This window comes from Cricetulus griseus, chromosome 7, assembly GCF_003668045.3.
Source record: "Cricetulus griseus strain 17A/GY chromosome 7, alternate assembly CriGri-PICRH-1.0, whole genome shotgun sequence".
Classification (NCBI taxonomy): domain Eukaryota; kingdom Metazoa; phylum Chordata; class Mammalia; order Rodentia; family Cricetidae; genus Cricetulus; species Cricetulus griseus.
The window spans coordinates 65856229-65883934 of record NC_048600.1 but is presented as its reverse complement, the minus strand read 5'-3'; the positions used below and the strand labels follow the sequence as shown (position 1 = coordinate 65883934).

Here is a 27706-nt window from a genome sequence, read left to right as displayed (position 1 = left end):
GCTCCGGCATTATAAAGAGCTCCACGAGTTGGCATTGTCAGGCGGTGGCACCGCGCGGGACGGAGCTGAGGTCTCATCTTTGGCCTGTGTACGCCGGCAGTCGAGCCGAGCGACACCGTCGGTGGACGCGGACGAGCTCCCGGGGGTGCGGGTGTCAGCGCGGCCAAGCCCGCGGCGCCTTCCGCGGCGAGTAGGGCCTCGCGGCGTCATCGGCGGCGAGGTGAGCCGGCCGGGCCGCGGGCGGTGGGCGGGAGCTCGGGGAGTGCCGCGGGGCCTGACGTGCCGTCGCCGCTCGTTGCAGGAGCCGCTGCGGCCTGGCCGACCATGTCGGACGCGGCTGAGGAGCAGCCCATGGAGACGACGGGCGCCACTGAGAACGGACACGAGGCCGCCCCCGAAGGCGAGGCCCCGGTCGAGCCCGGCGCCGGGGCACCGGCCCCCGCAGCCCCGGCCGCGTCTGGGGGCGGGACCACGGCGACCCCGAGCGGGAACCAGAACGGCGCCGAGGGCGATCAGATCAACGCCAGCAAGAACGAGGAGGACGCGGGGTAGGTGCGGCCGCGGGCCGCTGGGCCGGTGCCTTTGTTCCGGGGCAGCCTTTTGTTGGCGCCACGCGGCGGGGGGAGGGGCGGGCGGCCCGCCGAGCGGTGCCTGGCGCGCTCGCCGGCGGGCCCAGGCGCGGTTAGGCGCATTGGAGTTTGCAGGAGTTTGCGGGGTCGACTTTGCGGTCGCCCTGGGCTGCTCGCGGGGTGCTTAGACTGTAGCGGGCCTCGAGGCGGGAGGCCCCGGAAGAGGAAAAGCGGCCGACCTCGAATCGGGCCGCGAGCGCTGCGTCTGGGCTGCGTGGGCGGAGTTGGCGCGCGGCGGGCCCGGCCTAGCCTGCCTCGGGTCGAGGGGCGGAGTCACGGCCTGAACCCTGGGGCGGTTTCGGCCCCAGGAAACCCAGAGTTCCTCGGGATCAGTTCTTGGGAGGCGGGGAAGAACGGAACGGGAGCTCGTTTCCATTCTGGAGTACAAACACGCTAATTTAAACTTGTGACGGCTTATGGTTCACGTTTGTGACCAGGTTGTCCTTTTTCCACACCGTGTGGCTATACGATCTCCATACAGTTCCATTTGAGTCGAGATGCCAGAGTAACACAGGAGGGATCAACTTGAAAAGGGTCATCTCGGGCTGGCCTGTGGCACCGTGGCTTCACAAGTGCTTGCTAGGAAAGTGTATCCGGGTCAGACTTTTGTAAAAATCACATCCTGCTTCTAAGATTTGTGGTCGTTGTTTTCCTTTCAGAAAAATGTTCGTTGGTGGTCTGAGTTGGGATACCAGCAAAAAAGACTTAAAGGATTATTTTACTAAGTTTGGAGAGGTCGTGGACTGTACAATTAAAATGGATCCCAACACTGGACGATCAAGAGGGTTTGGGTTTATCCTATTCAAAGATTCTTCCAGTGTAGAGAAGGTAAGCTGGGTGTTAGCAGCAGTCTCTATTAGGATTCTAAGTCCTAAGGAACTCGGGCACTGCAGTATTTGATAGGGACAAAGAGCTTAAATTCCTGTTTTGAGGGGTAGTACAGATTAAATGGGTTATATGTGAGGGAATGATTCTGGGGGATTACTGTTCGTACTGTTTTAAAAGCTTACTGCATATCCTGTAGGAGGGCAGTGAGCTGGGCAGTAACTAGAGTCCTGCCTTCAGCCCTCCCTTAATACTTTTTTGTTTTTGGTTTCTCGAGACAGGATTTCTGTGTAACAGCCTTGACTGTCCTGGAACTCACTGAGAGATTCCTCTGCCTCAGCCTCCCAAGTGCTGGGATTAAGGGTGTGTGCCATCACCACCCGGCTGCTTATTACCTTTTTTATATGCTTATTTATGGGCTTGGTGTTAAATATTTTACTGTGATTGCTGTGAGGATAGTTTTTTTTCTTAATACAATTTTAATGGAGATGGGACCCCAATTCCTAAATCTCAGAAATGGTGAAAATGCATGCATTTATACAGGGTGGAGAGGATTTCAGCACTAGATTATCTAGTGTTCTTTGTCACTGCTTTAATGAAAGGTCTTAAGTAGGGAACTACTGGTTAGGAGGAGTGTAGAGCCTGGGTAGAGGCTAGTGGGGGTGGCTTATAGGTATTCAGGTGGTCCTCTGTATGGGAGGTTAGGAAGTCAATTTGGTTTAGCCCCAGAGAGAATTAAGCCCTCTTTGTATTTGTGTTGGATTGAACCTAACATGTTTCTGTTTTACACAGGTCTTAGACCAGAAGGAACACAGGCTGGACGGTCGTGTTATTGACCCTAAAAAGGCGATGGCTATGAAGAAGGATCCTGTGAAGAAAATCTTTGTGGGAGGTCTGAACCCTGAAGCCACAGAGGAAAAGATCAGAGAATACTTCGGCCAGTTTGGGGAGGTGAATATGGCTTCTGTTTCTTTCTGCTCTTCTTTGACTTTGCCTGGCCAGATTATTATATTAGTAGAGTTTTCTCATCTTTTCAGTGGTCTTTTCTTGGCAGGTTTCTATGTTCTTGGGTACACCTAAGAGGTTTACACCTAAGCTTTGTTTGTTTTTACAGATTGAAGCCATTGAGCTTCCAATAGATCCCAAGTTGAACAAAAGACGGGGTTTTGTTTTTATTACATATAAAGAGGAAGACCCTGTGAAGAAAGTTCTGGAGAAAAAGTTCCATACTGTCAGCGGAAGCAAGGTAAGGTGTCAGAACTGTTTTACTGGTTTTTGGTTCTTGGAGGTGTAGATTAGCTACCTATAGACCCTTTGTTAGTAAAACCTTACTGTTTCTCTATAGTAGTACACAATGACATTAAAACAGTTATTTTTTTTTGTTTTTTTTTTGGTTTTTTGAGACAGGGTTACTCTGTGGCTTTGGAGGCTGTCCTGGAACTAGCTCTTGTAGACCAGGCTGGTCTCTAACTCACAGAGATCCACCTGCCTCTGCCTCCTGAATACTGGGGTTAAAGGCGTGCACCACCAACGCCCGGCTTAAAACAGTTCTTTAAAGAGAAGCTGGACTGGAAACAGCTGGTTCAGTGGCTAAGAGCACTAGCTCTCAGGAAGACCCTGGCCCATTCTTAGCACCCTTGGCTCACAACCACCTGTAAGCCTGTAACTAGTTCAAGGGCTCTAATGCTCTGGTCTCTGTGGATACCATACACTGTATGTGCTAGGTATATTAATAAAAACTAAAATTGGGTGTAAAGCTCCTGTGAATAGAGCTTCTGACTAGACTCTTTGGTGCCTGATTTAGTGTTAGGGATGATAGTGTACAGTCCAGGGCTTATGAGACTTGCAGTCTTAGATTCTAGAGCTCAGTAATTTAGTATGCTTACATCTATCTGTATTGATGTTTTTCCTGTTCCAGAGTTTGTCCCATTTAGCTGTGCTTTACAGTCAGCCCTACTGTAGGCCTAAAATGGACTACAAATGTGGAGTTGTGTTTAATGAAGTAATAGATTTTCAAGTTGGTTAGGTTAGAAGGTGTGGCACTGGCTGTAGCTTACTGGAGAACTGGATAAGACAGCCAGATAAGGTAGGGTGAGGCTCCAGGAAAGTTCTTGCCCTTCTCATTGGGAGTTTTTTTTTTTTTTTTTTTTTTTTTTTTTTCCCATGGGAGTTTTCAAAGCTTGGGTTTGGGATTAAAGCAGACAGGTAGGGCATTCTTTTTTGTTTCTTAACTCACAGAGATCCTCCTGCCTCTGCCTCTTCAGAGTGCTGGGATTAAAGACGTGCACCACCACTGCCTGGCTAGGTGGGACATTCTTAATTATTCCAGTGGACAGTGACATTTTTCTTTTTGGTGTGCCTTAATGGTGAGCCTTCTGTGGTAGTGAAAACTGCTGCTGGTAGGCCTTAGAAGTAAACATTCAAATACTCAGTCTTTTTCCTCCACCCCTTTGAGATAGGGTTTCTTTGTATAGATCGGACTGTCCTGGAACTCTAAACCATGCTGGCCTCTTGTCTCTGTCTCCTGAGTGATGGGATTAAAGTAAACTGCCACCTCAGTTTACTCAGGATCTTTAATTCAGTAAGATAAAATAAGGCAAAACTTGCAAAACTTGATAGATAATATGCATTCTCCTACCCCTTTTTGAGACAGCATATCTCATTGCTTCCATGGGAGGACTGGAACTCTCTCCATAATATGCTAGTTTCAAACTTGGAGTTTTGCTTGTTCTGTAACCCAGTGAACTAGGATTAGCTTTACTACTTATTTTTTAAATAAATGGGAGTGTAACAGGACTGCCTTTAGAAACATACCATTAAGTAAAAGCATTTACATCCCCTTCAAAGTTCTCGGCCAGGAAAGTGAGTCTGATTGGGTCCTGTTCAGATTTAGATGTGAAGCTTATCTCAGTGGACCAGTGCTTAAAGAGGAGGGGGGTAGCAGTATGGCTTCTAACAATGCCTCACATTTGGCTTTATCTGTAAGGAGGAGGTCAGCTTGCCGTCCTGTTAGAGTATTTGAGTAGGATGAGTGCCTTCTGTAAAAAGAGTAAAAAAGATTAGTTAGTACCTGTTGCCCTGGGGAATTCTGACCTTGCCCACTATGGCTGACTGTTTTCATCCCCAAACTTCACGGTTTTAGCTGTGGTTCTAGAAGTCAGATGAGGCCTCCTGCCCTCATCTGAGTATGGACTGTAGTAGATAGAGGTCTTCTTTGTAGCAGCCCAGCCCTGATTTGTCCACAGGACTTGACCGAGTGTCCTCTTGGCTTTTAGTGTGAAATCAAGGTTGCCCAGCCCAAAGAGGTGTATCAGCAACAGCAGTATGGTTCTGGGGGACGAGGAAACCGCAATCGAGGGAACCGAGGCAGTGGTGGAGGTGGAGGTAAGTGGAAGCTGGATGAAGACTTTCCCTGCCTGCAAGGAGCTTTCTCTGGCTGTCTTGGGATTGCCTCTTGGTGTTCTGTGCAGTAGGGGTGGGCAGGATGGGTGTGGTGAAGTGGATACAACTCAGGGATAGCAGTGGTTTTCCTGGGTGGAGGCTGTGTGCTTGTGCTGCTATGGCTCATGGCTCCATGGATTGAAAGAGCCGTATCTTTCTCATTGTGCAGTTTGGGGCCCCAGGCCAAGGGGGCATTTTCATTGCACTGGGAAAATGATGGGGGCACAGTGGATTGTGCTTAGCTTTGTGGCTGTCCTGAGTCTTGGTACACACATACCTGTGGGCAGAAAGGCAAAGCTGTGCCAGGCGCTTAGCTCTTTCCGTCCCAGGCCCCTCTAACTCCAAAGCCTGAACTGCATCTTTTTCAAGGCAAAGCTGCCAAGGGAGGGTGGAGGTGATCAGAGGGTGATTTGAGTGAGTGTGAGTAAGCTTCCTATACTCCCAAGTGAAGTTACTGGCATCTTGGCCTCCTGGATTGCAAGGCTGGGCCTAGGGCCTCTAAATCAGAACAGTAGCCTCTTGGCTTCTACCTGAGTTGCCATAGTAACCCGCCACCCAAAGGGCAGGATTTCCTCCATCCTAGCTCCTGCGTGTGCTAAATGGTCCATGGGCCCCTGTGCCCTGCTCCCCCCACAGGTCAGAGTCAGAGTTGGAATCAGGGCTACGGCAACTACTGGAACCAGGGCTACGGCTACCAGCAGGGCTACGGGCCCGGCTATGGCGGCTACGACTACTCGCCCTATGGCTATTACGGCTACGGCCCCGGCTACGACTACAGTAAGTAGGAGAGGGAGGCCCCATCTACTTCCTCCTAGGGGAGGCAGGTCAGATAGTGCAGACGCCGCTGGCAGCAGGGGCTTTGGAGTCAGACAGGCCTGGTTCAGGCACTGGAGCTACCACATGGAGCTCTACTCTAGTTCAGCCTTCTCAGTAAGGTGTGAGAAGCTGGTGTTGCTGTGCAGAGAGGTTACATTGTGAGGATGTGGTAAGCGCCTGGCACCGGGTAAAAAATGTACAGTTAAGTAGTAGCCCAAACATTGTTCTTATTCCTAGGTCAGGGTAGTACAAATTACGGGAAGAGCCAGCGACGCGGTGGCCATCAGAATAACTACAAGCCATACTGAGAGGCGGCAGGAGCGGCCGACTGACGACCGCACACGCTTTGTTTGGACGCGGAGTGAACACAATTATGTACCAAATTTAACTTGGCAAACTTTTATGGCCTGTCCCATGTGCATCTTATTTAAAATTTCCCCCCCGGAAATCACTCTCCTGTTTACTATTCCAGAGCTGTAGTTGTAGGCAGCGTGTGGCGTCTCAGAGGCCAGAGCAGCATGGGGGGGGGGCTGATTTTATTACCAGGTTACCCTGTACTAGATTGGAGGGTCTGCTTCCTGCTGCCGCTCTGCAGCCTGGACCTGTGGACCCTGGTTGTAAAGAGTAAACTGTATCTTAGGAAACCAGTGTCACCTTTTTCACCTTTTAATTTTATATTATTTGTGTCATACATTTCCAGTAATGGAAGTGTTAATTTTACTGTACTTTTTGGTACCTTTTGGGAATCTAATGTATTGTAAGGTATTTTACACGTGTCCTGATTTTGCCACGACCTGGATATTGAAGCTATCCAAGCTTTTGAAATAAAAATTAAAAAACCCCCACGCCTGGGTGAGTGTGGGATGCTCTCTCTGTGAGACCTTGCCCAGTGTTGGAGGTGCTAGATACTCTGGGACTAGGGTCTCCTGTAGCAGGGGTCCTTCAACTAGCTCTTTTCCCACCTGACTTTTTCAGCTACCATTTTGTTTCCTTAGCCTCTAAATCTAGAGAACATCTTATCATGAATCTCCTGGTGGAGGTGAAGCACAAACATAAGGTCCCACTTACCTGAAGGGTGCTTGGCTGAGTTGGGCTGGATCCTCAGTGTTTTACAACTCCTTACTTTTTCTTCCATGTCTAGAAAAAAAGACCACAGATGACCACAGACCTACCCTACATTATTATTATTCCCCATTCAGTTTCCTAGGATGCTTGTTCAGAGGTTGGGTCCCTACCCAGGCTTGTCCCACCATTTCCCTAACACAGATAGTCCCATGTGTGAGCCCAAAGCAGTTCTGTTTCTAGTTAAGTCCCTAATCATTCACACATAGAACTCTAGAGCTGTACCAGTTTGAAACATCCACTAGGGATTGGGTTTAACTAATTAACACGTAAGTGACAGGGATAGAGGTTCCTTGCTGATTGTTTTTATATGCTTTTATATAACCACCACTTTGGTGTATAGTTGTTGGTAGTTTCTTTAAATAGAGGGAGACCTTGGGCTTTTGATTGACCTTGAGTGATTAGAGGTTATGGGGAGAATTTCATTGCAGTCAGCCATTTCATTTTAGTCACTCAGCAGTTGGGTGCCCCCCCCCCCCTTTTTTTTTGGAAGATGAAATTCTAGTCAATAAAGGTGTATGCACCACTGGCCTGGCCTGACTTATGGACTTTTAAGGCAGTCCAGGATTATCTTGAATGTGATCTTTCCCCATTCCACCTACCAAATGCTGTTATCACAGGTGGTTACCACCATGTTCATCCCACTGGTTCAAAGACTATTATGTCTAGCCCTACGTTCCACATTGTTGCCTGTCAGTACATGTAGGTAATGGCTACAAAAAGCCATGCTTTTGCTCCTGACAAGACACTTGGTGTATCTTGTTACAGCTCCTTGGTATGTGCTGAGAGGCTCTAGCTACTGGTCTTACATTTGTGGTGTTGAGGATCAAACAAAACTCCCAGGGGCCTGAGACATGCTAGATGGGTTCTGTCAAGCTCACCAGTTAGAATGTCATCTAACTTTGCCACTACATGCTGTGCGTTGTCCAGGCTAAAGCACAGTGGAGGCTTGAACTTGAGGACATTCCTCCCAGGGCCATCAGTGCTCAGTAAAATGTAGTTCTCCTTCAGCCTGTAAGAAAAAGACACCTGTCTTATAACCTTCAACAGGCAGGCACCCACCATACCTTAAATCTGACCAATTAATTGGTCTCCACCCAAGGTACAGTGTCCATTGTGCCAAGCCTGCCACTCAAGTTGTCCCAGGCTGGCTCAAGAGAACCTCTGCTTCCTGAGTGCTGGGATTAGGGTGTGCACTATCTGTCCTTGAACTCACCTGTGGACCAGGCTTTAAAGGCTCTGATTACAATAATCCAGCTATCACATCACCATGCCCACCCAGCTCATTGTCTCTACTTAATCCACATGCTGTGATATAAAATGGTTAACATTCTTTCTGATTCCCCAGTCTGTCCCAGAAAGAAAAAGTTGAATCAGACCCAGGGCAAAATCCAGCCCTGCTTAGGATGACTGCAGTTACGAACACTAGCCTGGGCCCTGGCTTTTATACCTTACAATCTCTGATCCCCACTGGAGTGAATACTCTGGCTGAGACCAGTTTCTATTGAGTAGGTAAATTTAATACATTTTTTGTTTTGTTTTTCAAGACAGGGTTTCTTTAACTTTGGAGCCTATCCGAGCACTCACTCTGTAGACCATGTTGGCCTTGAACTCACAGAGATCGCCTGCCTCTGCTGGGATTAAAGGCGTGCACCACCAACGCTCCCGGCAAATTTAATACATTTTACAATGTGAATAAAGGCACATTCAAAACCCAGGGATTTTCAAGGTTGGCGTAGATCTGATAGATGTAGGATGTCCCAGGTTGGCTCCTACAGGCTTTCAGCCAAGGATTCGGATCCAGAAAGCTGGAGGCTCATTGCTCTAGGCTACACAGGGACCCTAGTGCTTTCAATTTGGACAAGGCAATTTATTTCAGGAAAAAAAATACCTGGAGACCAAGTATTCTGCTTCTTCAGTTGCTGGCGTCCTCAAGGTCTCATCTTTGATCAGATCCACACCAATGAAGAGCCCAGTGCCCCTGAAGGAGTTGACATCTTTATAGCTATGGTCTTTGCCTCACTCTGACCTGGCCTGAGCCACTCCCTTCACCCTGGAGAAAGGCTCAGAATCTTTGGAATCCCAGGTCCTTCTAGAGAGTGGATGTAGACATTTTAATCCCAAGGTAGGAAGATAGAACAATGCTGAACCCTTAGCAAGTATTTGGTTATGTGTTCCTGTTGGGCCCAGAACCTTACCTGACATCTCCAATGATAGGATGCTTGGCTTTCTGCTGGCTGAGGTGCTCCATTAGGAAATTGCCCACATTAGTGGCATGAGCCTGGAGTTGTTCTGTTTCCAAGACATCCAGTACTGCCAGCCCCACAGCACAGGACACTGGGTTGCCACCAAACTGAACCAGGGGACAGCAATGTCAGATGCTCTGCCAAATGGACCATGATCCCATGGAATTGCCACAAAAGGACAATTGGGAAGGCTATAGGCCCAAAGTCTTCACAATTGGAGCTGTCCTTTTCATAAACTGGTCTCCTGGGGGGTCTTCAGCCCAGGCCATGTATAAGGAAAACAAGAGACTTAGAACTGGTCCAGACCCTCTCCTGACCTGTGGGCACCAGGCAGGCACATGGTACACAAAGACACGGGTAAGATACCCACACAAATCTTTTGAAAAGCCAAAAGAGCACAAAAGATGAGGATTGGCTCAGGAGTTTCTGCCTAAACTGGGCAATGGTGGCACACACCTTTAATCCCAGCACTAGGGAGGCAGGTCTACAAAGTTCCAGGGCAGCCAAGGTCACACAGAGAAACCCTGTCTTGAAAGAGTTCCTGGCAAATAGGAAGCCTTGTGTCTAGAACTGCAAAAACTCATCAGAGATGGTGGCTTATGTCTAATCTCAGCATTTGGGAGTTTGAGGAAGGAGAGTCAGGTCCTCTACATACAGGGTTAAAAGCCAGCTTGAGTTCAATAAGATCGTTTCTCCACTATATATATTATGGGGCGGGGGAATGAATACTAGGTTAGACCATTTGCTACTGTACACATGAGGGCATAAATTAATCCCCAGCATTGGTGTAAAAGGCTGGGCAGAACTGTAGGAATCTCATCCTAGCAGTGGAGGTGGGTGGGGGTGGAGGCAGGTGTTGACAGAACCAAACATTGAGCTTTCATATTCAATGAGACTTGCCTATGGTAGTCAGGGAAAAAGCAGTATAAGACTATCAGCACCACCCTCTTTTGACCTTCACACACCACATACTATACAAGATGGCTTGTAAGGTAAAGTGCCTGCTGGGATTGTCTGATGACCCAGAACCTGTGAGAGGGGAAGGACCAACTCCATAACAGTTCTCTGACTTGTATGTGTGCTATGGAACACATGCAGTCCCCCCCTCCCCCCAGTATATGCAAAGTAACAAACTACAAAACTCATACCACCTGTACACTGAGGTGGGATTGTTTCAGCCCAGGTGTTTGGAGATAGCTTTAGCAACAGTGATAATCCCCTCCAGTGCCAAAATCAAACCAGACCCTCGGGCTGGAGAGATGGCTCAGAGGTTAAGAGCACCGACTGCTCTTCCAGAGGTCCTGAGTTCAATTCCCAGTAACCACATGGTGGCTCACAACCATCCGTTATGAGATCTGGTGCCCTCTTCTGGTGTGCAGATATACGTGGAAGCAGAATGTTGTATACATTAAAAAAAAAAAAAGAGGGTGAGGGGAGGGAGAAGGGATTGACATGTGAAACAAGCTTGTCCCTAATTTGAATAAAACAAACAAACAAAACAGACCCTCAAACCGGTGGAAACAAGCCAACATACAAAAAGAAAAAATGACTTAGAAGATAGGCACAAAAATATTTGAAAAAGCTGCAACATTCTGATAGCTTAGAATGGACTATTTGTCTCAAATTTTATGCTGAAATCTTAACTCCCATTATGATGGTATTAAGAAGTGTAGGACCTGGCTGGGTGGTAGTGTCTCACATCTTTTTTTTTTCTTTTTGGATTTTTCCAGACAGAGTTTCTGTGTAACAGCTCTGGCTGTCCTAGAACTTACTCTGTAGACCAGTCTGGCCTCTGCCTCCCTGAGTGCTGGAATTAAACGCGTGTACCACTACTGTCCAGCGATAGCATACATCTTTTAATGTCAGCAACACTCAAGAGGCAAAAACAGGTGGAGCTCCTGAGTTTGAGGCCAGCCAGGGCTGTAATGTCAGACCCTGTTTCAGAAAGTTTGTGTGCTGGTGCATGTCCATATGGGTACAGAGGTCAGATGTCAACCATAACCTTGGATGTGGTAGACGGTCTTAGGAGACATCCATCTAGTTTTTTGAGACACTCTCACTAGGACCTGGAACAGACCAATAAGACTATTGCTGGCTGTCTCACAAACCCAGGATTCCATTCTCTGCCTCCTAGCTTTGAGATTACAGGCCTGTGCCACTAAGCTTGGCTTTTTAAATGGATTTTGGGATTGGATGTGGTCCTTGGGTTTGCAGGGCAAACTACACTATGGACTGAACTATCTTGTCAGTCCTTTGTTTAAATTGTGTTGGAGGAAAATAAGATACAACCTAAGGGATATAGCCTAGTGACAGTATTTGGGCTCCAGCACTGCCCTGATCTATAAAGATGTCTTTTTTTTTGTGGGGCTGGCTGGGATCAAACCAAGGGCATTGTGCCTGCTAAACATGTGCTCTACCACTGAGCTACATTTCCAGCCCACAGACATCACTGTAGACATAAAATAAGCATTCCTGTACACTGGACAACATGCTTAATGCTCTATATGTATTCAAAGGTGCAAGCAACAGCTACCAAAAAAAAAAATAGACAAATTGGATCATCTAAAATGTATTTTTTACTTTATCATTTGAGGTAGGGCTTCACTGTGTAACCCTAGCTGACCTATAACTCACTATTATGTAGACCAGGCTGGCCTTGAATTCAGCAGTTTGTTTGCCTCTGCCTCCTGAGTGCTGGAATTAAAGGTGTGCATCACCATACCTGGTTTTCATATAAAATTGTAAAAATTTTTGGGCCAGTGAGATGGCCAGGGAGCTCAGTAGGTAAGAGCCAGATGTACAAGTCTGATGATGAGAGCTTGGTCTCTGGAGTCCAGGTACCAAGGAGCATGGCGGTACGTGCTTTTAATCCCAGAATTTGGGATGCAGATGCAGGAGGATCTCAATAAGTTTGAATCTAGCTGGTCTACATGTGAGTTCTAGCTCAGCCAGGGCTACACAGTGAGATCCGTCTCAAAACCGAAATAGAGGTGATTGGTAATTTATGTTTTTGTGGCTTCTCATAAATAACATGAAGGAAGTGAAGACTGCTGCCAGCTGGATGTACATATTCACAGTATACACTATTGGCAGGACACTAATCTCAATCTAGATATATGTACTTACATGGACATCTTTCACACAAAGACAGACAGACAAATGCATATATACACATTTCCACAAGCACTAGCAACTAAAGAATGAAAAAAGAAACAAACTAGCATTTCACAGAAGAGCAACACATTGGACAGTAAACAGGAAGCGGCTCAGCAGGTAAGGACCTTATCTATAAGCCTGAAGCCCAGAGTTCGATCCCTGGGACCCACATTGGTGGAAGGAGACAACTGATTCCTGCAAGGTGTCCTCTTTCATGTGCACACAACAGGGTACAGAAAATCTATTAAAACTCTAAAAAGCATAGAGGTGCTTCACAAAATATGAATTTGGGGAACAGCATATCAAAACCACATGGATCACTATTTTATATTTCCCTTGACTGGCAATTTTTTTTTTTTTTTTTTTTTTTTTTCTTAAGGCAGGGTTTCTCTGTGAAACAGTCTGGCTGTCCTGGAACTCTTTTTGTAGATCAGGCTGGTCTTGAACTCAGATCTGCTTGCCTCTTGAGTGAGGGGATTAAAGGCGTGCACCACCACTGACTGCTGACTGGTATAATTTTAAGTGTTAAGAAATGAAGCATGGAAGTAAAGGTGTAATCCTGGCACTCAGCTGGGCCAGGAAGATTGCCATTAGTTTCAAATCAGATGGATTATATATTCAGTACCAGGCCAGCTAGGGCTTTTCACAGTAAGAACCTCTCACAAATCAACAAACTCCAAACAATACTAGTGAGCTATTTTGACCTGTGAACTACTTTGGAAAACATCATTATCTTTTAAAATTGAGTGTCGACACACCCTCTGGCCCAGAAATTCCACTTCTGGGTTAACTTATTATTATTATTATTATTATTATTATTATTATTATTATTATTATTATTATTTTATTATTATTTTGGTTTTTTTTCGAGACAGGGTTTCTCTGTGTAGCTTTGGAGCCTGTCCTGGCACTTGCTCTGGAGACCAGGTTGGCTTTGAACTCACAGAGATCGCCTGCCTCTGCTCCCGAGTGCTGGGATTAAAGGCGTGTGCCACCAACGCCCAGCTTCTGGGTTAATTTATGATTAACTGATCTTTCTGCACAAGAAGAACAGACACAAGGAACAGCCTCAGAGCATCAGCAGGTATGGATGTTGTAAAGCAGGGAAAACAAGTGAGTGGCAATATAGATGGTTCTTGGTAATAAAATGTCAGGTGAATGTCAGGTGAAAAACACAAATCCCTAGAGTTAGTTTGCATTATGAGTAACGAGAACAAAAACATGTGTTCAGAATCACTAGTGACATGACAAACACTTGGATAGATAGATGCAAGCTGGAGTCAGATCCTCTTTTTTCTTAAAGATTTGTTTATTAGATATACAGTGTTCTGCGTTCATGCCAGACTAGGGCACCAGATCTCATTAGAGATGGTTATGAGCCACCATGTGGTTTGCTGGGAATTGAATTCAGGACTTCTGGAAGAGCCATCTCTACAGTCCAGGATCCTCATTTTTTATCTGAGGTGACAGCTTTTCATGGGTTTGTGTAAGTAACCAAATAGAGCTGGTGAGATAGCTCAGTGGTTTAAGGTATCTGTTGTCAAACCCAGAACTCATGATGGAAGGAGCCATTGACTCCTGAAAGTTGTCTTCTGACCTCCACACCAGTGGCTGCATTTGCACCCGTACACAAATGAATAGATAAATGTAAAAGCCTTAGCAAAAGTAGCCAAGTAATCAGCTAATTAGAAGAGGGTTATACAGAGACAAAAAGGGCTGAATTTAGCTTAGGCACTTATGTCAGAGTGAGGTCCCATTGGTCATTTGCCTTTCAGGTAACAACCTTCCCTCCCAGCTGGCTAACCGCTGCTCACCTACAGACTTTGCTCTTAATGTCTCTGTCTCCATTAACTTGTCCCTCAGCCCTGTGTTTACTTGCCTGGGATGTCCCTTGTATTCTCATAGTGGACCATCATATACTTTGTCCACTAAGCTAGGCTCTCCAGTGTCCCAGTTGAGTCTAGGAGTGTTTCTTGCCCTGACATCAAGCCCACCCAGGGTAGAGGCTGTTTGTTATTTGGGCAGAGTAAAGTCTTCTGAAAGTACCAGAGCAGATGTCACTCCCCTCCTCAGACTGACCCTCATTGCCTCTCTGACATCTTGCCAAGTGCTGACTTCCTTCAAAATTTAAATGGCAGGCCAGGTCATGGTGGTACATGTCTTTAGTCTCAGCACTTGAGAGGCAAAGGCAGCTACACAGAGAAACCCTGTCTCGAAAAGCCAAAACAAAACAAAATTCAAATGGCTTTTTGTGGAAATCACAGTAAGTACCCAAAATGATTCCTGCTCCTGGCCAGATTCAGTCTCCTGACTACCTTTTTCTCTGTGCTGGTGTCCAGAGATTTTTCCCAAAGGGCAGTTAGACCTTATGTTTCTATGAAGGAAACCCTTCCTTGGGCGTCAGGTGTAGCTCAGTGCAAAGTGTTTGCATAGCACTAATAGGCCTGGGTTTGATCACCAGCACTTTGAAACAAAAAGACAAAAAGCCAAGCAGCACATCCCTTGAATAGTTTTGCTGTATTCAGGATCATGGACTCTGTTTCTGTGATAAGAGAAGGCACTGGCTGAGGACCTGCTCCTGCCCCCACCCTGTACCTGCAGCCTCAGAGTCACCCATGTTGGGTTTATGTAAGCTTCCGTTAGGGAAAAACCTTGGCCTGTGCTCCAAGGACAGGGAACCATTCTTCCTCCATGACATGCTGTGGACTTCCTGTCTCCCAAGCTGACCAAAACACCCACTCCTCTCACTCAGGTTCTTCAGTTTTCTAACTCCAGCATCTGCCACAGGTAGGCAGCTTCTGCCGGAAGGGAAGGGGTTCTTGCATTCTGTGTGTTTTATACAACCTTATCTGTGACAGCATTTGGGTAAATACTAGTTTTGAAAGATGTTTTACAGTATTTAAAAAAAAAAATCTGACCTGGGCCAGGTGAGGCAGCGCACACCTTTGATTCAGCACTTGAGAGGCAAAGGCAGGTGGATCTCTGAGTTTGAGGCTAGTTAGGACTACCCAGTGAGTCTCAATGTCTGTCTCTATCTCTGTCTGTCTTGTCTGTCTGTCTGTCTCTCTCTCTCTCACACACACACACACACAAAACAAAAACAAAAACCCAAAAACACAAACAAACTTGACATGTAGCTTCCTGGAGGATGGCATTTTAGAAATCTGTGCTGGGCACAGTGAAAGCCCTGAAGCCTTCACAGACTAAGGACATGGGGATTGAGTGGCAACTAATAGAGCCCCTGTCCTGCAGTTTACTCACCGTGTTGAAGTATTCTACACCAGTGGCTTCAAATGCTCTTGACACAGCTTGGGTAGTGGCCACGCAGGCAACAGGATGGCCATTGCCAATGGACTTTCCCATGGTGACAATGTCGGGGACAAAGCTTTCCCCTTCCAGCTGGAAGGCCCAAAAGTGCTTGCCTACCCGGCCAAAGCCAACCTGGATCTCATCTGCAACAAAGAGTCCTCCAGCCCTGCGAATATGCCTGTGGAGGATAGACAGGAGACAGGGCTGTGGTGAGAGAGAGCAGGAGTTGAGAAGTCCTGGGGTGGGGTGCTGTGTCTTCACTTTGGGCAAATGGCTGGCCTTCTCTGGGCCATTATTTCTTTGAGAGTTTTGTTTCAGATCCTTCAGGCAGGCAGGCTAGGCTGTAGGGATTTGGAATAGACATCAAGAAACCCAGTTAAAAAATTAAAAGCCTGCTCGCCCTTGGGTAGAGCCTGCCTGCCCTTTTACTCACTCTGCCACCTGGGAGAAGTAGCCAGCAGGGGGAATGATCTGCCCAGCCACACTGGGTAGAGACTCAGCAAAGAAGGCTGCAATCTGTGGATGAGACAGAGTTCAGTGTGCCTTGCTAATAATATTGGCAATGATCCTCCCTTTGGGTGCTGTGTCACATCTGAAGGTGTGAGTCATGCCCTTGGTGCCTCCATCCTTGTACTTGGGCTTGCTCCAGTCAACTAAATTCACTTACACATCCACCCTATAAACCTTTCCTACCCAGTCCCTATGTGGTGACCAACAACAGTCTCACCTCACTTGGAGGTATGGCTTCATCCTTACCTACACCCTCCTGTAATGTGTGTTGCTGACACCCATTGTCTCATGGCTGTCACATCTGAGTCCACTTCTTGTCTCTGGCTACTGCAGATGCTGTCTTATGGGATATTTCTTCCTGTCTCTCATACTGCCCTCGGGAAGATGCTTCAACCCAGACACTGAGGTCATCTATATCCTGCTTAAAACTCTTTGCCTAAGCATGTTTTCCATACTGTGTTCGTTCCCCTGTAGGGCTGCTTTGGAGGCCTCATGGGACAGCTGATGGAGTGGGGAAGTAGGTTCTTAATTATTTTCTGAGGCAGGGTTTGTGTAGCATAGGTCTTATTTATTTGTTTATTGGTTTTTTTGTTTTTTTGTTTGTTTGTTTTTTGAGACTGGGTTTGTCTGTGTAGCCCTGGCTGTCCTGGAAATCACTCTATAGACCTGGCTGTCCTTGAACTATAGATCCACCTGCCTCTGCCTCCAGCGCTGGGATTAAAGGCATGTACCACTACACCCAGCACCAGTGGTTCTTTTGAAGTGTTTATGGAGTATCAGAGCCCTTCAGCTGGTTCTGCTAATCTCTTTGGCATCACAGTCTACCTTTCTTTTCTAAACATTGTTTGCTGTTACTCCTTCTTTCTTAGCCAGTTGCTAGTAAGTGTGGGCCTTGTTCTCCCAGGGTATACACCCCCATCTGCCTCTCCACACAATCCCCATAGTCTGCCCTGGGAAGGCAGTCTCATAGCTCATCTCTGGACTGCCACAGTGAAATACATCCAGCATTCTACCCAAGACAGAACATCGCAGTCCTAGGGTCTCCTCACCTGTGTTGAGGTCCCTGGGTAGAGTTCCAGGCATATGGGTCCTGCCTGCTTGTCTAGGCCCATCTAACAACCTGTTCCACCTGGCTCCAGTTATGTGGTCCTCATCTCTGTCAGGAAGCTCTTCCTCTCCTGCCTCCTACCCCACCTGGAATGGCTAAATCTTACCTTTACTATGTAATTCCATAGTAACCTCCTCTAGGAGGAGCCTCCTTTCATACACATTGCTCTAGCCCAGGCCCTGGGATCCATACTTGATCCAATATGTTAAAACTAGGCTGGACATTAATGAGCCTCATTCCCTCTCCACATTAGATTCTCAAGGCAAAATCAGGGTCTCATTCTACTCTTTTCTTCAGTACTGGGGCTGAGTTCAGAATGTCTCATACACATAGTAGGCAAGCACTCTAATACTGAGCTACATTCCCCTGCCTTTCTTTGAGATGAGAGTCAGTTCCAGCCCTGAATGGCCTAGAACTTCCAATACAGACTACACCAGCCTCAAACTCAAGTAAATCTATCTGCCTCTGCCTCCTGAGAGCTGGGATTAAAGGTGTGCACTACCACACCAAGCCTCCCACATTTTTTTTTTTAAATTCCAGGGCTGGGCCAGGCATAGATGGTGCACATCTTTAACTCCAACACTCTGTGAGTTTGAAGCCAGTCTGATCTACCGAGCAAGTTCCAGGACAGGCTCCAAAACAATACAGAGAAATCCTGTCTTGAAAAAAAAAAAAAAAATTCCAGGGCTGGAGAGATGGCTCAGTGGTGGGACCTGAATTCAATCCCCAGCACCTACATGGTGACTCACAACCATCTCTAAGTCTAATCCCTGGGGATCTACTCCCAAGAGCACTGTACACACATGGTGGATAGACATACATGTAGGCAAGACACCCATACACACAAAATACTAAAATAATAAAAAAATTAAAGTTATTTTGTGTAGGGTTTCACTAAGTTGCTCAGGTTGACCTTTGTATATAGTCCAGGTAGCTAGAATAATGCCTGTGCCACCAAGCCTGGGCATGTTCTACTCTTGAACTGTCTGGGCATTCAGGATCTTGTCGGTGGATTTGATATGCTCTGGACAGATGTGGGTGTGGTTACCTTCCTGCCTTTCTCCTGTGCGATATTGATCACATTCTTCACCTCATTGGCATAGGCCTCTGCTGGATTGGGGTGGTCCTCCCGGTAAAGGCCCCGGTAGGTGTCTGGGAGAGGAGCCTGTAGGGAGAGACACTGCCATGTCGTCCAGGTTTGGGGGTGGAAACTGACCTGTGTCGATATGGGCGTGCATACCACATGGACCCATTCCTTCTGGCCATCCAGGTCCCGGAACTTGTAGGGACTGATGTCAATCAAGGAGCTCAGGTGACCGTGATAAGCACTAGGGAGAAGGAGGATGTGGGCTTAGGCCCTGGTGACATTTACTCCCTGGATCAGCCCTAACCAGTGTCTACCACTTTTGAAGACAAAACACAGGGTACCAAGTCCTTGAGCTGGGGATGAGTGCAGGCTTGGAGTGACTTCCTGCAAGGCCACTTGCTGGCATGACACAATTCTAGTCACCTGACCACTCTGGGTTCAGTTTTCTATGTAAAGTGGGAGCATAGGGTTATAATACATCTTAAATCTTAACTGGTCTCTAATGGCCTTTGGTCTCTAATGCTGTGGGGCTGATTTCACTACAACTACTGTTCTCTCAGAAAGGTAGGCTGAAGTCAAGACATCCAGGGAGCTGTCACTGGAGTCTGCGTTTCATGCCACACTGGCTTTCCCCCTCAAGGCTCCTAAGTCAGAGTCTTACTGACCCTCCCAGACCCGTGGAGCCTAGGATCTGGAGAAGCAGGGCTAGGAGTTACACTTACTGGTCTAATACCAACACATCCTGGTGTCCTGTGTACTGACGAGCCAGTCTCAAAGCCAGGTCATTGGCTTCTGACCTGTGACAGAAAATATGGGCAGAACATTACCCAAGCGCTTTCCATGGAGAAGGAGCCCTTCCAGCATCGAGAGCATTCTCAGGACACCGTTCCCTTGGCAACGTCAGGAACAGAGTGAGAACAGGAGGGGCCCTCTTAAAACTTACATTATGATGCATTTGCTTTTTGTTGTTATTGGGAGACAGGGTTTCTCTGTATTAACAGCTCTGGCTGTCCTAGAACTCACTCTGTAACTCAGTAGACAGGATGGCCTGGAACTCACAGAGAGCCGCCTGCCTCTTCCTCCCAAGTGCTGGGATTAAAAGTGTATGCCATCACTGCCCAGCCATGATGTATCTTAAAAGCCAAACAAGACAGCGTGATCATTTCTGTAAGTGTCAACACTGGGCACAGGGTGCTGAGGAAGACCCACGTGAGGCTGCATGTAGGTAAGAGGGTGTTATGGGGTAAGATGTGTTCTACAACTACTACATAGAAACCCTAATTCATAGTACCTCAGAATGAACTGTATGTGGCTTCATTTGGAGATGAGGCCTTTAAACAGGTTAGTTAAAAGGAGGTCCTGGGGCAAGCCCCAGCCTAATCTGTTTGATGTCTGTGAGTAGTAGTGTGGATTCATAGATACTGGGGCCTTTGCATAGACCCTGTCAGGTGGGTAAGAAGGCAGTCGTGTGCTAGGTAAGGAGCCAGGCCTCTGAGCACACAGACCCTGCTGACACGATGGTCTTGGACTTCTAGCCTCCAGAACTTGGAGAAAATATATTATCTTTACTTTCTTTTTTGAGATAGGATTTCTCTATATACCCTTGGCTGTTCCAGAACTCACTGTGTGACCAGACTAGCCTCAAACTTACAGAGATCCACCTACCTCTGCTTCCCAAGTGCTGGGATTAAAGGCATCTCCATGAGTGGCCTGAGAAAATACATTTCTATTGCTTAACCTCCAAGTCTGCAGCCTTTTGTTACGGTTACCCTACCCGTCAATATAGTGGGGTCAGTGACACATCTGCAAAGGGTAATACTTGCCCTAAATACTGAGGAAGATTCTAGGCTTCTGGAACAGAACAACAGGCCCTCTTCTGTTTGGTATGTTTAGGCAACGGAGGGAAGGAAGCTGGGGCAGAGAAGTAGAGAGATATGCAGGGCCATGCTCCCAGGACTGAGGAAGAGACTGACCATCTCCTTAGCAACATTTAAAGCCCTCTCCTCGCCCTCACCCCCACCTCATTCCCAAAGAGAGACTATGAAGCAGAGAAAGGATGTGACTCTGGTGTCGTTTTAGGAGGCAGCCTCTGGCTGTTTCTAAAGGGAATGAGGTAGGAGTGAGGAGGCTCTGCAGGCTGCCTGGGTGAGAGCCATGGGGATGAGCTAAGAGAGATCCTGGGGCAGATTAGGGAGGACTGCATGTGTGGTTTCTTCCCAGCACACACAGGTGAGATAGTATGTGGATGGTGTGTGTGTGTGTGGGGGGGCAGGGCATCAGGGAGAACCAGTGCTATGATCTCACATAGGCATTGGTAGAAGGCAGCTCTTTATTTTGAAAATTATTTTATTGCTTGAATTGTTTTTGAGACAGAGTTTATGTTTCACTGCTTGACCTAGAACTCACTCTGTAGACCAGGCTGGTCTTGAACCCACAGAGATTCCCCCTGCCTCTGCCTCCCAAGTGCTAGAATTAAAGGTGTGTGCTAGTATGCCCAGGAGAAGGCAATTCTTGTTTGTTTTTGAATAAATTAAGTTGGAGATGACTATCAGATGTCAAAATGGCCACTTAGAAACTTAAGTGGAACACATGGGAGGCCATCTGGGTTTAAAAAATTTTTTTTTTATTCTTCAACTATATGAATGAATGTATCTCTGTGTGGAGGTTCTGTTTGTGTAGTGCCAAAGGAGGCCAGAAGAGGGCACTGAGGTAGATTTATAGGTGGTTGTGAACCACCTGCTATGGGTGCTGGGCACTGAACTTGGGTCTTCTGTAGAGATTTTATTTATTTATTATGTATACAACATTCTGCTTCCATGTATATCTGCACACCAGAAGAGGGCACCAGATCTCATAATGGATGGTTGTGAGCCACCATGTGGTTGCTGGGAGTTGAACTCAGGACCTCTGGAAGAGCAATTGGCGCTCTTAACTTCTGAGCCATCTCTCTAGCCCCCAGCATCAAGTGTTCTTAACCACTGAGTCATCTCTCCAGGCCCTCTTATTTTAATTAAAAATATTTTAAGAAGGCCCTGCGATGGCGGCACACTCCTTTAATTCCAGCACTCGGGAGGCAGAGGCAGGTGGATCTCTGTGAGTTCGAGGCCAGCCTAGTCTACAAGAGCTAGTTCCAGGACAGGCTCCAAAGCCACAGAGAAACCCTGTCTGGAAAAACCAAAAAAGAAAAAAGTATTCTATGTGTCTGGGTATTTTACCTGTATATATGTCTGCCCACTACATATGTGCCTGGTATTTATGAAGGTGCCCATTGGGTTCTCTGAAACTGCAGTTACAGAGAGTTGTTGAGTACCACATAGGTGCTTGGAATCAAACCCAGGACCTTGCTCAGCAGTGGTGGCGCACACCTTTAATCCCAGCACTAGGGAGGCAGAGGCAGTCGGATCTGTGTGAGTTCAATCTCTATAGAGTGAGTTCCAGGACACCCTGGACTGTTACACAGGGAAACTCTATCTTGAAAAACCAAAAAGCCCCCCCCAAAACCCAAACAACATGACAACACAACTCTCTCTCTCAAAAAAAAACCCAAAACAAAACAAAAAAACAAAAACAAAACAAAAAAGGACACAGCATCAAAACAAAAACAAATACACAAAACAAAACCCCATGTTCCCTGGAAAAGCAGCCACTGTTCTTTTTTTTTTTTTTTTTGCATGGGTGGGGGGGTGGAGGTGGGGGCTTTTGTTGGGATCAAAGGTGTGGGCCACGGCGGGGCGGTGGTGGCACAGGGTGTTGGTGGAGCATGGCTTTAATCCCAGCACTCTGGAGGCAGAGGCAGTTGGATCTCTGTGAGTTCGAGACCAGCCTGGTCTACAAGAGCTAGTTCCAGGACAGCCTCCAAAAGTGTCGAAAAAACCAAAAAAACCAAAGGTGTGGGCCACTATTCTTAACTGCTGAGCCATCTCTCCAGCTCCAATATCTGGGTTTGTGATACAGATTTTTGAGTCACCAGCACATGATTGACATTTAATTCCCACAGATAGAGGAGATCACAGGGGGATAAAAGGAGTGGGACACGCCCCACAGAACAGAGGAGGAGTGGTACCGGCAGCTGGTGAGCACCAGAGCCTGGAAGCAAAGAGGAAAAAAAGCATCTCTAGAGAGAATGACAGCTGTCAAACTGTTGAGAAACAGGTTAGAGAGCCCAGAGGTCACAGGACTTGGCAACATAAAGTCACTGGAATCCACACAGAAGGAACTTGGTGGAGGGAGACAACAGGGACTGCCTTCCCTGTGCCCACCTCCCTGTTCTTAACAGAGAGTTCCCCGTCTAGGCTCTTCCATCTCCTAGCCAGCTCCCCACTTCTTCCCCTCTCCCACCTTTTAATACTGTAGTACTAGAGATGGAAAAGCCTTGTGACACTAGGTAAGCACTCTGCCAAGTCGATGCATCTCCATATCTGTGAAATTCTACTGCTAAGTTCTTCAGGAGACTGAAGGCTGTAAGAGGTAATGACACCTGCGATTGTGCCTATAACCCAAATGCTAGTTGTTGGAATGTTCTTTAGAATGTGGTGGTTATGTTCCTGATTCTGTATCACTGCCATTCCCAATCCAAGTGCCCAAAACTAGTCACTCCTGCTCATCATCCTGATAGTATAGCTTCCTGATTAAAACCCTTTGGGGGCGGGGCTGGAGAGACGGCTCAGCTGTTAAGAGCATCAGCTGCTCTTGCAGCGGACCTATTTTCAGCCCCCACATGTAAGCTCACAACTGTCTGCACTGCAGTTCTAGATCTGAAATCGTCTGGCCTCCACAGGCATCAGACATGCATATGATTCATTGATATATATGCAGGCAAACATATTGAAAACAGACATGGAGCTGGTTGGTGGCGCACGCCTTTAATCACAGCACTAAGGAGGCAGAGGCAGCCTGATCTCTGCGAGTTTGAGACCAGCCTGGTCTACAGAGTGAGTTCCAGGACAGTCTCCAAAGCTACACAGACAAACCCTGTCTTGAAAAAAACCAAAACCCAGACAAACAAACAAAAACTCCCAACAACAAAAATATAGAACACTCACACATATTAAAAACAAACATCAAAAATACTAATTATCACTAGAAAAAAACAAAACCAAGCTTCACCCCAATTCCCTATAGCTTTCTAGTGGTCTAAAGATAAACCCAGCTTCCCCCACTTGGCTAAGGGACTGCTCACTGCTCATTCTTTCCTCTTCCTCTGTTGGGTCACCAAGCATGCCCCTTCCTGTTACAGGGCCTTTGCCAGGTGGTGACCAACCTTGACAAGAATACTTACCCCAGAGGGACTTCCTCCTCCATAAGCTACTATCTTAGCTACCTCAGGAGCTCTTAGCATCTCCACGGAGCCACAGTCAAGTCAGGACCCTCGCTGCTTCTAGACCTCATTTCTCTGTATTATTGCTCTAGAAAAGGACCCTTCCATAATTTCCTATTTCTCTGAGGAACCATCTGATGTCCCTTCAGCTTGCTGAGCCACACCTGAGGGCTGAATCCATGAGGAAGAAATAAAGAAATCCTTTACTTCACTAAGCCCCAGTGTGCCTGGAAGAGGGAGGCTGTGGTGTGCTCTACAGAGCAAGAACCTACAGTCAACAGAAAAAGCTCCGAAGTCTACAACCAGGAAGCTCAGAGGCCTCTCCCTGAAGTGGGCTCCACTCCCCCAGGCAGCTTTACTACACTGCACCCACATGGGTGACTTTCTACTTTGGACTTGTTCTCAATAGGGCATGTTGTCTGCAGTTCACTTACCCAGAATTCAGGAAATAAAACACAGAGAGCTCCTTCGGCAGGGTTTCCGACAGCCTCTGGGCATAGTCCACGATGTTGTCATGTAGGTATCGGCTGTTGGTGTTGAGCACCAGGTTCTGTTCATGTGCAGCTTGGACCACGATAGGATGGCAGTGCCCGACTGCAAGAGGGCCACCTCCATCACATGGCAGACTCCACTCAGCCATCCCACCAGACCCCCCCCCCCCCCATTTCCATCTGCAAACCCATCCAGGGGAGATGAAGTTAATGAAGACAAGGTGGAAAGAGGGGAGTTGGTGTGGATGGGGGGACACAGAGGTGATGTTCTGGAATGGAAGGTCTCAAGAGAGATTCCAGCAGAAGAAAAAGATGGTCCTGTAGAAACAGCTAGAAAATCAGTGTTTTTAGAGAGGTATCTTGAGACCTTTGGCTAGAGGGGAATGGTCAGAGGCTTAGGGATAGTAACAGAGAACAGAGTTAGTGAGTGCTTCCCAAGTGCCAAGCATGGTCAAAGAAATTTACCAGTATTCACACAATTATCCAAAACACCTGAGTCAAACTAGGTGCTTTAGTCAAACTAGTTGAGTTTTGTTCGTTGGCCAATGAGCAATAAGGCTCAGGGCACTAAGTAACTTTTTTTCCTCCCTGAGACATTGTTTCTCTGTGAAGCGGATTGTCCTGCTATGCAGACCAGGCTAGCCTTTAATTCACAGAGATCCACCTGCCTCTGTCCCTGATTTTAAACTTCATCTGCCTCCAATGTGCCTTCTAACCCAAAGCCTTTCTTTCTGCTATCAGCTCTGATAACCCTAGTTGGCTGAATTCATACTTAAGTTTCCTGTAGTCCCCCACCAACAGTCAGTATAGTGCTGAAGGCCTGCTCTCATGTCGCTGCACAGGGCCAAGATCACGGCTGGGCAGGCTCGATGCCTAGCTTGCTATGAGTTCCAAGTGGAACTTGGACCCTGATGCCTGAACCTCTGCCTCCTTCCTGGTTTAGCACAGATAGGGTGTGGGTCTTTTCAGGTTCCTTCACAAAGATTGGGTGGTTCTGTTCAACCCAGGCTGCCAATCAGATACAGCCTCGGCCTCCTCTCCTGCTTCACCAAGGGTGAGGCTGGTACTGACCATGAGCCACGTTGTTGATACAGTCCAGGAACTCTCGCCCTTGCTCATCGTACAGGTACTGCCCTTTGCTTCGGATAATCTTAACAGGGTCCTCAGGAAAAAAGAGTCTGCAGGAAGAGCTGTGGGGACAGGCAAAGAATGGGTAGCCCTGTTTAAAGACCGGAGTGGGGACCACACTCATCACAACCTCCTTCACTCCTTCCCAGTTTCTGGAAAGGACAATAGCTTGCCTCCTTATTCCTATGAGGAGCAAACAGGACGGGCAGAAAGTTGCTGAGACAAACTCGTTTAAACCTTGGTGGCCCTCTCAGTTTTGCTTGCACATACATCAGTTCCTCCGGTCCTAGTGAAAGAGGCTTCGGGATGGCTTCCCGAAGAAAAGCCCCATGTTAGGGGCTGGATCTTAGCCCTCAACGTTCCTTGCTATATCTCTGGGGCCCTACTGCCCCTAGCTGGGGTGGCTAACTCCAGCCACGGCCTCCTCTCCACGTGGAACCGAGGGTCCCCTTTGCAGGCCAAGAGCAGACTTACTCTTAAACATGTCTGTGACATGGTTTCCCACCCCGGGACCAGGCCCAGCTCCTCTTGCAGGCAGCTGCCAGGGGCAAAGCCCGCCCCCCGGGGCGGGGGACGTCCCGGAGCCTCGGTGTGGCCCATGGCCGCATCTAGTAAGCTAAGGCTGAGAGAGGCAGGGAAGTCAGGGACTCGGGGCGAGCGCTGTGCGCGCCTTCCAAGCCAGCACCGGTACCTGAGCAGCCGGCGTCTCAGGTTCAGAGTGGCGGCCTTGGCACGCGGATCCGCTGCCATGTCGCCACGCTGTCAGTTAGGGCCCAGACTCTGGGCACTTGGTCCCGCCTCCGCCAGCTACGTAAGTTCTGGTCGGGGCTTCAGTGCTGGCCCCGCCCCTTGGCGCTCCCTTCCTGGCATTCAATTATCCAAGCAACAAAGCTCGCTTGTGATTCACGCCACCGCACGGGAATGCTCTGCGGTGGTCCGGGTGGCCGTACCATGCTCTTCTCTCCCACCCCTGAGATTTCCTTCCCAGGAACGTTTCCCCAAGTCGCCCGGTTGAGCGGGACTCTGGACTGCGGCTGGGCACACCCAAGCAGGTTGCCCTCTCTGAGCTTAAAGCATGACTACTCCCTGTGACTGACACTTTGGAAGGACTCAGGCTTTTCCAGCCCGGTGCAAGAGAGCTCGGGCCACTGCTGAGACAGACCACGGAGATCAATAGATATTTTTGATAGGCCCAGGCAGGGTGAGCTTGACATGTCGCTACACGAAGAGAATCTTGCAGTGGGCAGATAGAAAGAGGCTTGGAGAATTTACGAGTCCTTCCTTATGTACTGTCCAGGAAACAGGCCCCCAAAAGAAAGGGTTTTGCTCCCAGACACACTCACTGTAGGTTTGTTGCAGAGGCAGGATTAAGCAAGGCCTCCAGAACTCCTAGCACATTGAGTGACAAGAGACCTCTGCGGTCAGGTAACTGGGAGAACAGAGATATTCCCCTCGGGGGTTGGGTGCTGGGACTGACTGCCCTGGGCAAAGGCTTAGGACTGTCCCTCTGCAGGCTGGGACAGTCTTGTCCACATGGCAGCCCTCTGCCCATTATTCAATAGCTCATCTTTTCTCTTCCACCACAAAATCACAAAAATGCTTACAGCACGTATTAAGGAACAATCTTGGTCGGGCGTTGGTGGCGCTGGCCTTTAATCCCAGCACTTGGGAGGCAGATGCAAGTGGATCTCTGTGAGTTCGAGACCAGCCTGGTCTACAAGAGCTAGTTCCAGGAATGCCTCCAAAGCCACAGAGAAACCCTGTCTCGAATCCTCCCCCCCCAAAAAAGAACAATCTTATATTCTTGCATTTCTTGTTTTTATTGTGGTAAAATATACATAAAAACCAAGTTATTTGAAGGGTACAATTCAGAGGCATTAGTACATTCTCACTCCCAGCCACAGAGCTCTTTCATCTTCCCAAATTGAGTGGAGTTGCACGTTCTTAATCATAAAACTACCAAAGAGTCCATCTTCCTGCTCAGAAAAGCCCCCTCCTTCCTGCCCCTGGCCCCATGCTAAATGTCCTCTGTCCATTTTCTGGCATCCGACCTTCAAGGGGTCACTGGAGGTCAGGAGAGCACAGACTGAGAGGAGAGAGGGCCTGAACAAGGCTTGGATATAGAGGGGAGCATGGTGGTGCAAGCCTGTAATCCTAGCACTTGGGAGGCTGAGGCAGAATTGCAAATTAGAGACCAGCCAAGGCTATATATTGAGACCCTTTCTCAACAAGGAAACAAATATATCCCACCCCAGCCCTTGACTCTAAGGCAGGGTTTTCTCAGCTGGCTTTCCCAGTGAGCAGATTCACCACTGAACAGGAGTGTCCAGGACTATTTCAGATGTATGCTAAACTGGACTCTGTCCACTGCATGCCAGGAGTGTCCCCCAGTCCTGTGATAATTCAAAGTCTCCTCCAAGGACAGAAACCAAGTAAGTCAGCTTCTCTCAAGCCTCAGGTCCAACTGTCCAGGGGGACAGCCATCCTAGTGGTTATGTTAGCTGTCAAGGAACATGGAACA

At 47.8% G+C, this 27706-nt stretch overlaps 2 protein-coding genes across 6 annotated transcripts; one reads left to right on the top strand and one right to left on the bottom strand.

Annotated features, from left to right (window-relative positions):
- The first annotated feature begins 25 nt into the window (after positions 1 to 25).
- On the top strand, positions 26 to 6552 carry Hnrnpab (heterogeneous nuclear ribonucleoprotein A/B). Of its 2 annotated transcripts, XM_027427605.2 has the most exons (8): positions 26 to 220; positions 302 to 548; positions 1289 to 1457; positions 2247 to 2405; positions 2569 to 2700; positions 4730 to 4838; positions 5532 to 5672; positions 5949 to 6552. In XM_027427605.2, exons 2-8 carry the CDS (start codon positions 325 to 327, stop codon positions 6017 to 6019), a joined length of 1005 nt encoding a protein of 334 aa, XP_027283406.1. In that variant the 5' UTR covers positions 26 to 220; positions 302 to 324; the 3' UTR covers positions 6020 to 6552. The 2 variants fall into 2 exon arrangements, with proteins under 2 accessions (XP_027283406.1, XP_027283407.1); XM_027427606.2 differs by lacking the exon at positions 5532 to 5672 and having other exon boundaries at positions 27 to 220.
- On the bottom strand, positions 4010 to 25978 carry Phykpl (5-phosphohydroxy-L-lysine phospho-lyase). Of its 4 annotated transcripts, XR_003487337.2 has the most exons (13): positions 25877 to 25978; positions 25129 to 25247; positions 24001 to 24160; positions 18972 to 19046; positions 18211 to 18490; positions 15978 to 16060; positions 15497 to 15722; positions 9032 to 9186; positions 8725 to 8814; positions 7715 to 7845; positions 6780 to 6848; positions 4269 to 4492; positions 4010 to 4184 (listed from the first exon to the last, which is right to left on the bottom strand). XR_003487337.2 is itself a non-coding variant. In XM_027427603.2 (12 exons), the coding sequence occupies exons 1-12, from the start codon at positions 25933 to 25935 to the stop codon at positions 4464 to 4466; spliced, it is 1476 nt and encodes a 491-aa protein (XP_027283404.1). In that variant the 5' UTR covers positions 25936 to 25978; the 3' UTR covers positions 4010 to 4463. The 4 variants fall into 4 exon arrangements, 3 of the variants coding, with proteins under 3 accessions (XP_027283404.1, XP_035303320.1, XP_035303319.1); XM_027427603.2 differs by having other exon boundaries at positions 4010 to 4492; XM_035447429.1 differs by lacking the exons at positions 4010 to 4184; positions 4269 to 4492 and having other exon boundaries at positions 6677 to 6848; positions 18211 to 18327; positions 18403 to 18490.
- Positions 25979 to 27706: the final 1728 nt, after the last annotated feature.